The sequence below is a fragment of the Natrix helvetica genome (genome assembly GCF_964273705.1).
Source record: "Natrix helvetica genome assembly, chromosome: 2".
Lineage (NCBI taxonomy): Eukaryota > Metazoa > Chordata > Lepidosauria > Squamata > Natricidae > Natrix > Natrix helvetica.
This window is the reverse complement of record NC_138552.1, coordinates 295,782,441-295,800,692: the sequence shown is the minus strand read 5'-3', so window position 1 is coordinate 295,800,692 and position 18,252 is coordinate 295,782,441. Positions and strand designations below refer to the sequence as shown.

Below are 18,252 nucleotides of genomic sequence, written 5' to 3'. Positions count from 1 at the left end.
GAGAAGCGTAATGAGAGTGGTATGGAAGAACACGCAAAAACCAGCATACAGAGACACTGAATAGTATAAAAGATAGTAGTTTACTATGTGGAAATATAGAGGTATTCAGAGTTCATTTTACAGTCCAAGTTATAAACGGTTCAGTCAGTCAGTTATCAATGTTCTCAGTTAAGGAATGATCCTTCGAACACAGTCCAGTATCAAATAATCAGTTTAGGCTAACAGTAGCAAAAACACAGTACCTCACGATACATCTACACCGATCAGCGTCTAAAAAACAGAGAACTAACAGTCATTCTGGCTCCCTCTTATGGCTGCTTGAGGTAACAGCAACCAATCACATTACAGCAATACTTAAAGCTACAGTACTACCATCCTGGTTTATATATTGCTGACCCAACTGTTAGCTTACATTCCTAACAATGATGTTGCCTAGTTCGGTAATGAAACGTCTGCACGAAAACCACCAAGGTCAGAGAGCACCAAGGACCCAACAGCTGTCCTCCTCCTCCTCCTCCTCCTCCTCCTCCTCTTCCTCCTCCTCCTCTCTGCAAACCACACTCCCTTCTAGCACTGATGATGTTAACTAGTTGGGTCATGAAATGTCTGCAAAAAAACATCCCAAACTCAGAGAGTATCAAAGACCCCACAGCCCTCCTCCTCCTCTTCCTCCTCCTCCTCCTCTTTGCAAACCACACTCCCTTCTAGCATTGATGATGTTCCCTAGTTTGGTAATGAAACGTCTGCACGAAAACCACCATGCTCAGAGGGCACCAAGTGAGGTTTTCTGTTAGGCTATCAACAACAGCAGTGTGAGGAAAGATGATCCCACTTGATCAGAGATCGACAGGCAGTGGGGATCCCCCCACCCAGCCCTGCAGATCCCTCAGGCAGTATCAGCTGTACCCACCCACCTGACTTTTCTTCCCCCCTCAGGCCACCCCAGCTGCTCTCATGAGAGAGAGGCAAATATTTCCCAACATCAAAGCCAAGCGATTCAGGGGGGAAAAGAAACAGGAAAATATGAGGATGCCAAATCAAATCAAAAGCCGATCAAACTGGCTGCAGCCAGGTCTTTTCAGACAGTTGGAGAGGGCCGGACATTCCTGGGTAATGTTTTATTTATTTAAAATACTTGTATGGCTGCCCACCTCAACCCAAACAGCTCTGGGAAAATTGCAGACCATCCAACAAAACAAAACAATGATAAATGCAAAACCAGAACACATAAGCCAGACTCCTAGCATTCAAAATAATAATAATAATAATAATGTCAGCTAAAGAACAAGCAGGTCAAAAGCAGCCTTGGAAGCAAGATACGATTTGGAGAATAAGGAGATTGCGGTAATAATTGAAGAGCTGAAGCAGAGGGTTGTTGCCATTGCTGAAAAGATTAAAACGGTATGAAAATCGAGTAACTCAGTTCAAGGAAAATTCACAGTTCAGAGCAAATCAGTTTTTATAAGAGCTTAGAAAGTGGAGATGGAGTAACAACAAATGAAAAGCCTGATAAAGAGAAAGCTCTGAAATTCTGGAAGAGTTTGTGGGAAAACAACAAGAAGCACAACAGAAATGCAACATGGATTAAGCAGGTTGAGGATTCTATTAAAGTGCATAAAATGGAAGATGTGAAAATAACAAAAGAAATGGTGCAAAGGCAGTCAAGAAAAGGGAAGAATTGGAGTGCACCTGGACCAGATGAGCGACATGGTTTCTGGCCAAAGTCACTTACAAGTATGCACAAAAGATTGGCAGCCCAAATGAACCAGATCTTAAAAACACTTGGCAATGATGAATGGATGACAACTGGAAGGACATTTTTGATCCAAAAAGATAAAGAAAAAGGAAACTATAGGCCAATCACCTGTTTGCCAACAACATACAAACTCCTTACTGGTATCATTGCAAACCAAATTTACAGATACTTGGAAAGAAATGACTTGCTTCCTGTAGAACAGAAAGGATGCTGCAAAAATTCAAGAGGAACAAAGGACCAACTGCTGATTGACAAGCTAATCCTAAAGAATTCAAAGAAAAGACGAACCAACCTGTTCATGGCTTGGATAGACTATAAGAAAGCGTTTGATTCAGTTCCCCACAGATGGATCAAGAAATGCCTGAAAATCTTTGGCATTAGCAGCAACATACAAAAATTCATGGAAATGTCAACGAACCTCTGGAAAACGAAGCTTATAGCTAATGAAGAAGAACTGGGTGAAGTTGAAATTAAATGAGGCATTTTCCAGGGTGATCCCCTTTCACCCCTACTTTTTATACTCTCAATGCTACCACTAACAACCATTTTGAAGAGGGTGAACTGTGGATACGAACTTGCAAAGAGAGGACTGAAAATTACACACTTGGTGTACATGGATGATTTGAAGCTGTTTGGTAAAACAAAAGCTGAACTGAATTTATTAATTGAAAGCACAAAAGAATTTAGCCAAGACATTGGTATGCAGTTTAGAATTGACAAATGTGCAACAATGGCAACCAAGGCAGGCAAGGTCATAGAAGATGATGGAATACAACTTGAGAATGAAGAAATGATAAAGGCAGTAAAACCAGAAGAAGGCTATAAGTACTTGGGGATTTTAGAGGCCTCTGACTTAATGCATAATAAAGTCAAGGAAATAACGTCAGCCAAGTACATTCGACGAATTTGCAAGATATTACAGTCCAAATTGAATGGAGAAACATCATAAAAGCCATAAATACCTGGGCTATACCTGTGATTCGATACTCTGCAGGAATAATTGACTGGGCCCAGATGGAGTTGGACAATTTGGACAGAAAAACAAGGAAGCTTATGACAATGAATCATGCTTTGCACCCTAAAAGTGATGTTGACCGATTGTATCTACCAAGAGCAGAGGGTGGTCGAGGACTCCTACAAGTAAAGCAGACTGTGGAAGAAGAAAGACACAGCTTGAATGATTACATCCAGAAAAGTGAAGAACCAATGATTAAGGAAGTAAATAAAGGAGGTCTTTTGAAGACAACTAAGTCAAAAGCTGAATATAAGAAAGAAGTAATTAGGAAGCGAGCTGAAAATTGGAAAAGCAAAGCTATGCATGGCCAATACTTGAAAAGTATTGAAGGCAAAGCTGACCAAAAACTAACTTGGAACTGGTTAAGATCAGGAGTACTGAAAAAAGAAGCAGAAGGCTTTATTTTGGCAGCTCAAGAACAAGCCTTAGCCACAAACTGCATGAAGGCAAAAATTCAAATGTTACCACCAACAGCAAATGTCGCCTCTGTAATGAGAAAGATGAGACAGTCGACCACTTGATCAGCGGGTGCAGCAAAATTTCACAAACTGACTACCTACAACGCCATGACCGAGTTGCTAAGATTATTCACTGGAAATTGTGCCAAAAGTTTGGATTGGAGTACAGCAAAAACCACTGGGACCATCAGGTGGAGAAGGTTTTAGAGAATGAGAAAGTCAAGATCTTGTGGGACTTCAGAATCCAGACTGACAGGCACTTGGCCCACAACACACCTGACATAACAATAATTGAAAAGAAAAAAGTTTGGTTCATTGACATTGCAATACCTGGTGATGCACGAATTGAAGATAAACAGCAAGAAAAAATCACAAAATACCGGGACTTGCAAATTGAGGTTGAGCGACTGTGGAAAAAGAAATCAAGCGTTGTCCCAATTGTAATTGGAGCCCTTGGAGCAATACCTTTACTTTACTTTACTTTACTTTTATTTAGATTTTTATACCACCCCCTCTCCCCAAAGGGACTCGGGGCGGTGTACAGTCAAATAAAAACACGTCAATAAATAGAAAATACAAACACAAAAGAGGAGGCAATAAGAAACTGTACATATCTGAAGCAAAGTAATTGAAAGCAATATTTAAATACCCTAAAAATACCCAATTAAAATTTCTGCCAGGAGGCAGAACAAAACTATAAATGGGCCAGGCCGGCTAAACGGAACAGGTGAGTCTTCAGTTTTTGTCGAAAGGAGCGGAAGTCGGTGGTGGTTCTGATATCGGGGGGGAGGTCATTCCAGAGGGTTGGGCCCATCACAGAGAAGGCTCTACTCCTAGGTGTCACCCGTTGGCATTGCTTAGTGGACGGCACCCGGAGGAGTCCTTCCCTGTGAGAGCGAATCGGTCGCAGGGAAGTGTGTGGTAGGATGCGATCCCGCAAGTACCTAGGTCCTGAGCCTAAAGAGCTACCTGGCTATTTGGAAATTCTGAATTTACCTGACTTGGACATTCTGACTCTACAAAAAACCACCCTACTTGGAGCAGCTTATATCCTCCGACGTTACCTTAACAGTTCCTAGGTCCTTGGTTAGGACTCCAGCTGTTAGGCTACCAACCAGCCCCAAAGGCTGTGAATCTCACAAAAAATTAACATAATAATAATAATAACAACATCATCAACAAATACATATACATCAACAGATACATCAACAAATTGCAGCTTCCTGAAATAACACCAGCGGGACTGCAAAAAACTGCGCTACTCGGAACATCTTATATTTGAAGAAGGTCCTTGGTTGATACCTAGGATGCTGGCAGCAAACCATATCAACCATCAGCACCAGTCACTGGTATTTGTAAGGCATTTTTGAATGTTCAGTTGGCTGAGTTTCATGTTTCATGAATAAAGTATATAATAATATTTATTATTATTATTATTGCATCAACAGAATTGTATCACAGCGGCCAGTTGTTTCGCCGGATTTGGCATTGATGACTAGTTGGGCCCCACCCAGGGGCCTAGGACGTCGTAACGTATTTTCGTAATATACGTGCAGATCCAAGCAGTGCAGCTTTTTGCATTTGACTGATGGTGATTTTGTCAAGTTTTAACTGTTTTAAATGTAATTCCAGTGCTTTTGGAATAGCTCCCAGTGTGCCGATTACCACTGGAATTACCACTGCTGCTTTGTGCCATAATAGTTGAATTTCAATTTTTAAGTCCTGGTATTTCGCGACTTTTTCATGTTCCTTCTCGTCGACCCTGCTATCACCTGGTATTGCGATGTCTATGATTGTAACCTTCTTTTTCTCAACCAGTGTGATGTCTGGTGTGTTATGCGCTAGTATTTTGTCTGTTTGTATACGAAAATCCCACAGGATCTTGACCATCTGATTTTCGGTGACTTTTTCAGGCTTATGTTCCCACCAGTTTGTTGTTGTTTTAATATTATAATTTTGGCACAAATTCCAGTGGATCATTTGTGCTACTGAATTGTGCCGCAATTTATAATCAGTCTGTGTGATTTTTTTACAGCAGCTGAGTATGTGGTCAACAGTTTCATCAACTTCTTTGCAGAGTCTGCATTTGGCATCATCAGAGGATTTTTCGATTTTGGTCTTAATGGCATTTGTGCGGATAGCTTGTTCTTGCGCAGCCAGGATTAGTGACTCTGTTTCTTTCTTTAATGTACCTGTTGTTAACCATAACCAAGTTTTTTCACTGTCCACTTTATCTTTTATTTTTTCCAGAAATTGGCCATGCAATGCTTTGTTCTGCCAACTCTCCATTCTTGATTTTATCACATCTTTTCTGTATTCTTGTTTCGTCTGTTGGGCCTTCAGTAGATTTTTGTTCTTTACTTCGATTAATAGATGTTCTTGACTTTCTTTTAAATAATCTGCCAGTGCATGTTTTTCTTCTTCAACTATTTGCTTCACTTGTAATAATCCTCTGCCACCTGATTTTCGGGGCAGGTATAGTCTATCAGTGTCACCACGTGGATGTAAACTGTAGTGCATTGTCATTAGTTTCCTTGTTTTTCGGTCCAAAATGTCCAAATCAGCTTGTGTCCAGTTAACTATACCAGCTGTGTATCTTATAACTGGTATTGCCCAGGTATTTATGGCCTTGATTGTATTTCCGCCATTTAATTATTATTATTGTTGTTGTTGTTGTTATACACTGCACTGAAGTTTTAAAAAATGGCATCCAAAGAAGTGGGGGAGGGGGGAATAAGACTTAATTAGAATGTTTTTAACAATATTTCGTAACCTGGACAACTTTAGTACTCAGAGTAGAAGTCCATACACCTTAAAGTTGCCAAGTTTGAGAAAAAAAACATTGTCGCAGAATAAAAAACATAGAAAACAGACAACAGAAAATTATTTTTAATTAATTCAATTCATTGAATTAGCTCTTTTCAATTTATTTATTTATTGTTTTTTTCAATTACTGTTTTTGGATTGTATTTATTTTAAATGTTCTGTTTTTATTTTTAATTTGTGTCCGGTGATGGACATCTTTACAGTCAGTTATTAATGGATGGACTTAATTTCCAGAATTCCTAGCAGTGGCCATGAAGGCTAGGGAATTATGGGGATTATACAGGGCAGTCCTTGATTTACGACTGTTTGTTTAGGGACCATTGGACGTTAAAACGGCACTGAAAAAAGTAATTTGTGACCGTTTTTCACACTTACAACCTTTGCAGCATCCCAATGGTCATATCTGACTCATTTATGACGGTTGCAGTGTCCCGGTGTCCCCTTTTGCGACCTTCAGACAAGCAAAGTCAATTCATAAAGCTGGGTTCGCTTAACGACCATGTTACTGACCTAACAACTGTGGTGACTCTCTTAGTAACGGTGGCAGGAAAAGTCATAAAATGAGTCAAATCTGGCTTCTTCGTGGATTTTGCTGGTCAGAACATCACAAAGGATGATCACATGACCCCGGGACCCCGTCATAAATGTGAGTCGGTTGTCAAGCATCATGTGACCACCGGAATGCTGCAACCGTCGTAAGTGTGAAAAACGGTCCTAAATCACTTTCTTCGGTGCCTTTGAACGGCCACTAAATGAACGGTTGTAAGTCGAGGACTACCTGTATTTATGACGGCCGAGCCCCTTTTGCGACCTGACTAGCCAACTCGACGGGCAAGCCAGATGCAGTTACTGACTTCGCAACTGCGGCGACTCGCTTAACAACGGCGGCGGGAAACATAGTAAAATGGGGCAAAGCTCAATTGAACCAAATGTCTCGCTTAGCAACAGTAATGTGGGTCCCCGTCCACTGTGGTCGTAAGTCGAGGACTGCCTGTATCCTCTTTGCCATGGTTGCTAGCCAACCCTCACCCTCCCTCTCTCTGCCCCCTAGGAGGAGACGGAGGAATGGCACCGCTTCCAAGCCGACCTGCAGACCGCTGTGGTGGTGGCCAACGACATCAAATGCGAGGTGCAACAAGAGCTGCGCGCCGTCAAACGGCGCCTCCTGGAGGAGGAGGAGAAAACTGCACGGTTGCAGAAGGAACTGGAGGAAGTTCAAGGCGGCAGCAGCCGGTGAGGGGGCTGGGGGCAGCGGCGGTGGTGGGGAAGGGGTCCTAGCAACCCCCCTACCTGCCCTAGGAGTCTGGGTCGGGGGTAACTTTCCTTCTCCCCACTGTTGGGGAGCAGCTCTGCGCCACTCTGTCTCTTGCGCACAGGCTTTGTCGAAAGGCGCTGTTGTAATTTGTGTGCAAAAAAAGCGTGGTTGTTACACACTGTTTGTATTGTATTGCACAGTGGGCAGGAACGGGGTTGGTTGGTTATATATTTATTTATTTATTCACTCATTTATTTAGTCAGTCATTTATTTACTCAATCATTTATTTACTCAGTCATTCATTTATTTACTCATTCATTTATTCATTCATTTATTTACTCATCCATTCATTTATTTACACATTCATTCATTCATTTATCCATTTATTTACTCATTCATTCATTTACTTATTCATTTATTTACTCGTTCATTTATTCCTTTATTTACTCATTCTTTTATTGGTTTAGTCATCTATTTACTCATTGATCCTTTCATTCATTTATTTATCCATTTATTTATTTATTCATTCATTTATCTGTCTATTTGTAAAATTTATTAACTGCCCATCTTCCAAACGGTACCATTGGACGGTTCCTTCAGTTCAGGACCGGTCAGCCTGCACCCAGAATGTGGTGTCCTTTTCTCAGCCGCTCAGGTTTTATAAAAATCAGAATGACGGTGTTGGAAGAGACCTCGGAGGTCTTCTAGTCCACCCCTCTGCTCAAGCAAGAGACCTTAGGCGAGCGGTCCCCAACTTTTACCATTGGCAGCCTGGTGGAGGGAGGGAGGGAGGGAGGTACCCGGCCCACGCAAGCGGAGGGCCAGCGCACACGCCACCCGCTTTCAAACAGGCCAAGGCCTGGAGTGGGCTTGGGTTTGGTGACCTCTGCCCTATGCCCTTCCAGACAAATAAAATAATAATAATAATAGGCTGCATCAACAGAGGGATAGAATCAAGATCACGTGAAGTGTTAATACCACTTTATAATGCCTTGGTAAGGCCACACTTGGAATACGGCATCCAGTTCTGGTCACCAGATGTAAAAAAGATGTGGAGACTCTAGAAAGAGTGCAGAGAAGAGCAACAAAGATGATTAGGGGCCTGGAGACTAAAACATATGAAGAACGGTTGCAGGAACTGGGTATGTCTAGTTTAATGAAAAGAAGGACCAGGGGAGACATGATAGCATTGTTCCAATATCTCAGAGGTTGCCACAAAGAAGAGGGAGTCAAACTATTCTCCAAAGCACCTGAGGGTAGAACAAGAAGCAATGGGTGGAAACTAATCAAGGAGAGAAGCAATTTAGAACTGAGGAGGAATTTCCTGACAGTGAGAACAATTAATTGGTGGAACAGAAGTTGCCTCCGGAAGTTGTGAATGCCCCAACACTGGAAGTCTTTAAGAAGATGTTGGATAGCTATTTGTCTGAAACGGTATAGGGTTTCCTGCCTAGGCAGGGGTTGGACTAGAAGACCTCCAAGGTCCCTTCCAACTCTACTATTGTATTGTATTGTATTGTATTATTATTATTATTATTATTATTATTATTATTATTATTATTATTATTATTATTATTATTAATAATAATAATAATAATAATAATAATAATAATAATAATAATAATAATAATAATAATAATAATAATAATAATAATAATAATAATAATAATAAATTTAAATTTATTAGCCGCTCCCTTTCCAGACAGGACTCGGGGCGGCGTACAATGGAGCATATAAAACATAAAACATATATACAAACACATAAACATACATATATACAGGACATACATGCATGGAGGAGGTAACAAATTACATCACATTGGACAATTAAAAGTCACCATTAAAATACCCCAATTGTAAAAACCCAATTTGAAATTTAAAAATTTAAAAGAACTGTCAGGAGGAGTAAGAAAAATTTACGGTTGAGCCAGGCCAGATAATTGAAAGAGGTGGGTCTTCAGCTGTACACGGAAGGAGCGGAGATCGGAAGTAGTCCTGATGTCACAGGGGAGGTCATTCCACAGGGCTGGGCCCATCACAGAGAAGGCTCTGCTCCTGGGTGTCGCCCCCCGACACTGTTTAGCGGACGGCACCCGGAGAAGTCCCTCTCTGTGTGAGCGGATTGGTCGTAGGGATGTATGGGGCAGGATGCGATCCTGCATGTAACTAGGTCCTGTGCCATGAAGCGCTTTAAAGATCATAATCAAAACCTTGAAACGCACTCGGTAGACTACAGGAAGCCAGTGCAGCTCGCGCAGGAGAGGTGTTACAGGGGAGTATCTAGTCCTCCCCATAATCACCCGCGCGGCCGCGTTCTGGACCAACTGCAGTCTCCGAGTGCATCTCAAGGGAAGCCCCATGTAGAGAGCATTGCAGTAGTCCAGGCGAGACGTCACTAGCGCATGGGTGACTGTGTGTAGGGCATCCCGGTCCAATAAGGGGCGCAATTGGCGCATCAGGCGAACCTGATGGAACGCCCCCCTTGCCACGGCTGTTACATGGTCATCCATGGACAGCCGGGCATCTAGGAGGACGCCCAAATTGCGCACCTGTTCCATGGGGGCCAGTTGCACGCCCCCAATGGCTAGAGATGGAAGCAACTGGTTGAACCGGGAGGCCGGAAGCCACAGCCACTCCGTCTTGGAAGGGTTGAGTTTTAGTCGGTTGCCATCCATCCAGACCCGTACGGCCTCCAAACACCGGGACATCATTTCGACGGCCTCATTGGGGTGGTTCGGGGTGGAAATGTATAGCTGAGTATCATCAGCATACAGATGATATCCCACCCCAAAACCACGGATGATCTCGCCCAGCGGTTTCATGTATGTGTTGAACAGGAGAGGCGAGAGCACCGACCCCTGAGGTACCCCACATGTGAGTGGCCTCCGGGTCGATCTCTGCTCCCCTGCCAACACACGTTGCGTCCGGTCAGAGAGGTAGGAGCCAAACCACCGTAGAACGGTGCCCCTGACTCCCAGCCCCTCTAGCCGGTGCAACAGGATACCATGGTCGATGGTATCGAACGCCGCCGAGAGATCTAATAGGACCAGGATAGAGGAACAGCCCCTATCTCTGGCCCTCCAGAGATCATCAACCAATGCGACCAAGGCCGTCTCCGTGCTGTGCCCGGGTCAGAAGCCGGACTGGCGCGGGTCTAGATAATCATTCTCCTCCAGGTGACATGGGAACTGTTGTGCTACCACACTCTCTACAACCTTCGCTAAAAAAGGAAGGTTGGAGACTGGACGATAATTGACTAGGTCCGTTGGGTCCAGGGAAGGCTTCTTGAGCAGGGGCCTCACCACCGCCTCTTTCAAGGCGGTCGGTAGAAGCCCCTCACCCAACGAAGCGTTCACTAGGCCCAGGAGCCAGTCGCGTGTAACCTCCCAGGATGCCAGTACAAGCCAGGAGGGACACGGGTCCAATAAACATGTGGTAGGTCGCAGACGTCCACGCAACCTGTCCAAATCCTCGATGGCAACCGAGTCAAACTCCTCCCAAAGCGGTCCCTCAAGATTCGCCGCGGGCGTCTCAGCTGGACTACTGAAAGGGGCCCATCCCATCCGGATTTGAGCGACTTTGTCCTGTAGATATTTCCCAAACTCCTCTGCTCTGTCCTGTAAAGGGGCTTCCCGCGGTCTCTCAAACAAGAGGGAGCGAGTCACCCGAAACAGGGCAGCAGGGTGGTTATCTGCGGACGCAATAAGAGCGGCATAATATTGACGTTTGGCCGCTCTTAATGCCACGAGGTACGTCTTCAAATAGGCTCGTGCCTGTGCTCGGTCAAATTCGGAACGGGAGGATCTCCAACGACTCTCTAGGCGTCTCTTGTGGCGTTTCATCACCCTTAGCTCCTCGGTGAACCAAGGGGCCAGGGTGGTTCGTCGCCGCAGGAGAGGCCGCAAAGGCGCCACCCGGTCTAGGGCCCCGGTGGTCGCACTATTCCATGCGTCTACCAGGTCCTCCATTCGGGGGCGGGTCAGGTCCACAGGAGGTGGCCCAAGCTCCGTCTGGAACCTATCTGATTCCATCAGGCGCTTGGGGCGGAACCATCTAATACCTTCCGGTTCCGCCTCCCCGCAGCGGGGGGTAGCACCGGGGAAGTCAAGCCGGAGAAGTGAGTGATCTGACCATGACAGGGGAGTAATAATTGGATCCCCTATTCCCAGATCACTCGTCCACTGGCCAGAGACAAAGACAAGGTCCAACGTGTGGCCTCCCTCGTGAGTAGGGCCCTGAATTAACTGGGTCAGGTCCATGGCTGTCATGGAAGCCATGAACTCCCGAACCCCCTCAGACGCTTCTCCCATCGACGGCAGATTAAAATCCCCCATCACTAAAAGTTTGGGGGTCTCAACCGCCACCGATGAGATCAGCTCGAGGAGTTCAGGCAGGGCCGCTGGTGTATAGCGAGGAGCCAGGTATACTATCAGCAGGCCCAACTGCCTCCCTGGGCCCCATCTCACGACGAGGGACTCACACCCGGATGTCTGTGGCACAGTGAACTCTCTCGGCTCCAAGTCTTCCCGGATAATCACTGCTACCCCACCGCCCCTTCCCTGGGCCCGAGGCTGGTGAAATGCTCGATAACCTGGCGGGCACATTTCCACGAGGGGTAAACCTCCCTCGTGGCCCAACCAGGTCTCGGTTATTCCTGCGAGGTCCGGCTCCCCCTCCAAAATTAGATCGTGGATGAGGGGGGCCTTATTGACAACGGACCTCGCGTTGCATAACAGCAGTCTCAGGCCTTGGGTCTGTAGATCCTGACCACCTAGTATGCAGGGGTTGGTACAAACGACCGGGAGTGACCAAAAACCCCGGTCTCCCAACCGACTACGCACTCTTGATCTGTCCTCGCACCTGCCCCTCCCCACGACCGTTGGTATCAGGGAGCCCTGCACAGGAATGCTATCTTCCCTCTCCTCCCCCACTCCGCTCCCTCCTCCTTCGACCACACCTAGGTGCCTGGCTCTCCCATCCCTCCTGACCTGTTCCCCCCCCCCCCCATCCCTATAACCCCTTACAACTTTTATGACTGTCCGGTGACTTTCTTTAAGACCTCCAGTGTTGGAGCATTCACAACTTCTGGTGGCAAGATGTTCCACTGATTAATTGTTCTCGCTGTCAGGAAATTTCTCCTTCGTTCTAAGCTGCTTCCCTTGATTGGTTTCCATCTGTTGTTGCTGCTTCTCCTGCCTTCAGGGGCTTTTGGACAATAGCCTGACCCCTCTTCCCCAAGTATTGGAGCATGGCTATATTGCCGGTGAATGGAATCGTGTGCTCCAGAGAACAAACAATATGAGATGGATGGAGGGGTAGAGGGAGGGATGGACGTGTGGAGAGAGGGATGGACGGATGGACGGGTAGAGGGAGGGATGGATGGATGGATGGCCAGAGGGATGGTTGGGCGGAGGGATGGATGGACAGGTGGATGGATGGATGGACAGGTGGATGGATGGGTGGGTGGTTGGATGGATGGATGGATGGGCGGAGGGATGGCTGAATAGATGGATGGATGGACAAAGGGATGGATGAATAGATGGATGGACAGGTGGATAGATGGGTGGTTGGATGGGTGGAGGGATGGATGGATGGGCAGAGGGATGGAAGGGTGGGCGGAGGGATGGATGGATAGATGGGCGGAGGGATGGATGGGTGGGCGGAGGGATGAATAGATGGATGGTTGGAAGAATGGATGGATGGACAGATGGACAGGTGGAGGGATGGATGGATGGATGAGTAGAGAGATGGATGGGGGAGGGATGGATGGAAGGATGGATGGATGGGCAGAGGGATGGAAGGATGGATGGAAGGATGGATGGATGGATGGGCGGAGGGATGGATAGATGGCTGGTTGGATGGACAGATGGAAAAAACCCACCTTCCCAAGAGGAAAAGGCCGTCCGATCCGTCTGTCTCCAAGCACCCGTGTTCTGTTTAGGAGCCTCGCTTGTCCGCCTGCCTCGGTCCGTTTGCTCAGTTTTCCTAGCGTCTTGTCTTGCTTTTGTGTCGCTTTGGTTGATTTAACCTTGTGGAATTGTCCTCGTTACGACGGAAGGGTCATCCCGAAAGCCTGGGACTGGAGATTCAAGGGAGGGAGAAGCCCCCATTGACAAAATGGCTCAGGCTGGTGCATTCACACAGAACATTTCTCTTTCCCGAGTTTTTTTGGGCCTCCGTTTCTATCATCATCTTCATTTAACGACCGTATAATTGTTGGCGGGGTGGAGTCTGGGCAACTGAATGGAGCTAGCAGAGTATTTACTGGCCAGATGCCTTTCGTGTTGCCAGTGCGGAGTTTTATTCTCATTGTGCCCGGAGAGAGAAATATCTGCCTCTACCCAGGATTGAACTCACAGCGGGAGCTCCACCTCTAGGCCCCCACACCACTCCGAAGGACCTCCCTCTTTATCCTCATGCCAATTCCAATCCGGTGCCCTCTCCCAATTCCTGCTCTTTCCCTCCCCGCAAACACGCACCCAGCACGGCGCGAATCGGCTTCCGTTCCCGGAGCAGCTGGCGAGCCGGATCTGCCCCTGCCCTGCCGTTTCCGAAGATCATCCGAATTGAAGGTAAGAGATGAGTCCAGCCACAAGGTCCGATAACAAAGCCGACTCCCCTCTGCCTAACCGCCCTCCTCTTCCTCCTTCCTCCGACGAATTTCCCCCACCCTGAAAGCCACCACGTCCCTTTTTCCCCACCGCGAGTAACCTGCCTTTCTCTCTTCTAGAATTCAAGTTGTGGTCTTTGTGTTGCCTCCGTCCGTCTCGTCCCGCTGCTCTGCTTACCTTTTTTTCTTCTCCATCCGTTGCCTGTGTGTGTTGCCACTGTCCCGTCTTGCAGACCTCTAAGGAGCCTTGTGCCCCCCGCGAAGGGGGCGCAGGTTTAACCGAGCCCCTCGCGAGGGTTTAGCCGCTCCGTAGGGCTTCGTCGCGGTCCCGGGCAGCTGGGCCCGGCTTTCGGGTAAGGACACACACAGAGAGGTTGACGGGAGGGGAGGGAATGGCCCAGGGGCGGGACTTGGTATAAAGGCAGTCCTCAACTTATGACCAATTTACAAGCCCCGAATTTCCGTTGCAAGGAGAGGCTGGGTTTGGCCCCATTTTACAACCTTTCTTGCCGCCATTGTTAAGTGAATCACTGCAGTTGTTAATTGGCTCACACGGTTCTTAAAGGAATCTGGTTACCGCCTTGACTTCAATTCCCAGAATTCTCAGCAGTGGCGACGCTGGCTGGGGAAATCTGGGAGTTGAGGTCTGCATGCCCTAGAACCGTGATAGCGAACCTACGGCACACAGAGCCCTCTCTATGGGCACGCACACCGCCAACAGCTGCTCTTCTGGTTTCTGGCCAGCTGATCTTTACGGGTGCTGGAGAACCGGAAAACGGCCCAAAAACCAGCCCAAAAAACGGTGTTTTTTGGTCTGTTTTCAGGGCCTTTTTCGAGCCATTTTTGCATGCTGGCCAGCTGATCTTCGCAGGCATGGATCTCTGGAAAACCCACAAAAAAACACAGGCTGTTTTTTGGGCCTGAAAACGGCCTGAAAAACGGCCTGAAAATGGCCCAAAAACCAGCCCCCCAAAAAGGGCGTTTTGGGGGTGTTTTAGGGTGTTTTTTTGAGCCATTTTTGCATGCCGGCCAGCTGGTCTTCACGGGTACTGGAGCTCTGGAAAATTCCCCCAAAACAACCCCAAAAACCAGGCTGTTTTGGGGGCCTGAAAACGGTCTGAAAAAGCCCCCCAAGTGGCCCCCCAAACCAGCGTTTTGGGGCTGTTTTCAGGGTCTTTTTTGAGCCATTTTTGCATGCTGGCCAGCTGGTCTTTGCGGGCACTGGAGCTCTGGAAAATGGCCAAAAGAAAAAAGAAAAACAGCCAAAAAACCCAAGCTGTTTTTTGGGCCAGAAAACAGCTGAAAACCAGTCTGAAAAAGCCCCCAAAACAGCTTGAAAATGTCCCCAAAACCAGCCCCAAAACCAGGGTGTTTTGAAAAGGTTCTCCATCTCTGTCCAAGAACAATGGTGGCTGATTGTTTTGTTGTCGTGTGCCCTTGCTCTCAAAGGGTCGCCACCTCCGATATAACCCGCCAAAACAAATGAATAAATCAATAAATGCAAAATTATGCATACCAGTTGTAAGTCGAGGACTAGCTGTATCCGAGGTCCCTCCCTACGGCAGGGGGATACGATTCACTTTACGACGGGCATAAAAAAACCACAACACTCCGTCCTGCTTTGCCCCACGGATAAAATGTCACCTTCGCTTCTTTCTCTCTCTCATGTTTTTCTAGGTCTCAGATCCTGGTGAATTAATTCAACCCCGGGAGGAAATATTTGGCTCCCTTAAAAACACCCCAAGGTGGAGGAGAAGGCTTTGATTTAAGCCAGAAACATCTGGACTTCAAGAGAAGATTAAAAACTTGGAGAAACTCCTGATCTTTTTTGCCCCTCCCATTTCTTCATTTTGGGGGGGGGGGGATCCATGCTCCCTTCGAAGGTTTTCGCAGAACTGGATGTTTTACGGAATTCAGGGAACTGGTTTCAGCTGAGCCAATCCTGGTCATTTCAGGGGCGTCTCTGATTTTGGAGGGCAAATGGGGGTCTGTCTTCCTAGCGGTGTTGACTTCCTCCGTAGACGTCTTCGAGGAGACAGTGGGGATTTCAGGGTTTGGCTCTTGCTAGAACATCTTCCAAGGAACAAGATACCGTGTTTCCCCGAAAATAAGACAGGGTCTTATTTTCTTTTGACCTCCCCCCAAATAAGCGCTTGGCCTTATTTTCGGGGAGGCCTTATTATTTTTGAGGTGCAGGAGGCAGCGAGCGTGGTCACCTCATGGCTGCTGCTGGGTTGCAATATTTTCGGGGAGGGCTTATTTTAGCACATGCGCTCAAAAGCCCAATTGGGCTTATTATCCCGGGAGGGCTTATTTTCAGGGAAACAGGGTAGATAGATATGGATGGATGGAGGGATGGTTAGGTAGGGAGGTAGCTAAATGATGGATGGATTGATGGATTATTAGGTAGGTAGGTAAATGATAGATGGATGGATGAATAGGTAGGTGGATGGATGGATGAATGGATGATGGATGGTTGGATGGATGAATAGGTAGGTAGGTAAATGATAGATGGATGGATGGATGAATAGGTAGGTGGATAAATGGTAGATGGATGGATGGATGAATAGGTAGGTAGGTAAATTATAGATAGATGGATAGATAGATAGATAGATAGATAGATAGATAGATAGATAGATACCGTGTTTCCCTGAAAATAAGGCAGGGTCTTATTTTCTTTTGACCTCCCCCCCAAAATAAGCGCTTGGCCTTGTTTTCGGGGAGGTCTTATTATTTTTGAGGTGCAGGAGGCGGTGAGCGTGGTCACCTCATGGCTGCTGCTGTGTTGCAATATTTTTGGGGAGGGCTTATTTTAGCGCATGAGCTCAAAAGACCAATTGGGCTTATTATCCGGGGAGGTTTTATTTTCAGGGAAACAGGATAGTTACCTGAAATCTGCAGGCAGATTGAAAGGGGGAAAAGTTGGGGAGGGATGGTGGATGTGGGGGGAGGGGGAGTCTGAGGTTAGGAGCGGTCGCTTGGGGGTCCACAACCCCTTCAGGATCCTGCTGAAACTTTTTTTTTGTGGTTTTAATTTTGATGGTTTTGGTGTATTTTTCTCCCACGAATCTTGGCTTAGAACAGGGTTCTTTCAATTTGGCAGCTTTTCAGAGAGGTCGGGACTTCAACTCCCAGCATTCCCCACTTCTAAAAGTTGCCACAGTGGAGGAACCCTGGCCTACGTTGTGATATTGGGGCTCTGAAGCTTCAGGGGGACCTTTTGAAGGGACGAAAGAGCCTCCCTTTGGAGAGAAGTAATCAAATCTGGCTTGCCAAACTGAACATGGCCACTAGAGGGCGGCAAAAGATGCACTGAACGGTTCCTGCCTTCTGCTGGTCAAACTCCAGTATTGCAGCTCAGATCTGGCTGCCCTCTACATCTACATCAGCGGTCCCCAACCTCTATGGCAGGGGTGTCAAACTGGATTTCTTCGAGGGCCGGATCAGTAGTGCAGTTCTCCTCCGCCAGCCTGCCAGGGCAAGGCTGGGAGACGGGACAGACGCCTCCTGCAACACCCTGCCCCCCCCCTCCCTGGCACCCTGGTTTCGGCCTGGACGCCAAAAGAGGGGGGGGGGGGCGTATGAGGCCCCCTGTGCCCTGTTTTCAGCCTGGACGTCCTCCTGCAGCCCTTTGTTGGCCAAAAGAGGGCAGGGGGGGACGTGGGTGAGCCCCCCCCCAGTGCCCTGTTTTCGGCCTGGACGTCCTCCTGCAGCCCTTTGTTGGCCAAAAGAGGGCAGGGGGGGACGTGGGTGAGCCCCCCCCAGTGCCCTGTTTTCGGCCTGGACGTCCTCCTGCAGCCCTTTGTTGGCCAAAAGAGGGCAGGGGGGGACGTGGGTGAGCCCCCCCCCCAGTGCCCTGTTTTCGGCCTGGACGTCCTCCTGCAGCCCTTTGTTGGCCAAAAGAGGGTATGGGGGGACGTGGGTGAGCCCCCCCCCAGTGCCCTGTTTTCGGCCTGGACGTCCTCCTGCAGCCCTTTGTTGGCCAAAAGAGGGTATGGGGGGACGTGGGTGAGCCCCCCCCCCCAGTGCCCTGTTTTCGGCCTGGACGTCCTCCTGCAGCCCTTTGTTGGCCAAAAGAGGGCAGGGGGGGGGTCATGTGTGAGCCCCCCCCCGTGCCCTGTTTTCGGCCTGGACGTCCTGGCAGTGGCGACAACAGCGGGCAAAGAGGGCAGGGCCTGGTTTTGTAGCGCACAAGATAATCCTGGGCTCGCGCCAATGGACCTCCCGCACTCGTCCGCGGCTTGTGCAGCCTGATTCCCGATGGACCATGCCCTGATTGGGCATCCCTGATCCAAACGGTCTTGTTTACTACGCTCCAGCTTCCCAAGGACG

General features: G+C 47.7%; 1 protein-coding gene and 1 long non-coding RNA gene across 3 annotated transcripts in view; both read left to right on the top strand.

The window, feature by feature from the left end:
* SPECC1 (sperm antigen with calponin homology and coiled-coil domains 1) overlaps positions 1-18,252 on the top strand; it is a 205,083-nt gene that overhangs the window by 132,074 nt on the left and 54,757 nt on the right. For both annotated transcript variants that reach the window (XM_081945396.1, XM_081945397.1), the window contains one exon: positions 7,107-7,288. In XM_081945396.1, coding sequence (XP_081801522.1) covers positions 7,107-7,288 — 182 coding nt within the window. The remainder of the gene's footprint in view (positions 1-7,106; positions 7,289-18,252) is intronic.
* Positions 13,162-16,316, top strand: LOC309388300. The gene is made up of 3 exons (XR_014174742.1): positions 13,162-13,882; positions 14,041-14,273; positions 15,598-16,316. It is a non-coding gene; the product is annotated as an uncharacterized lncRNA (long non-coding RNA).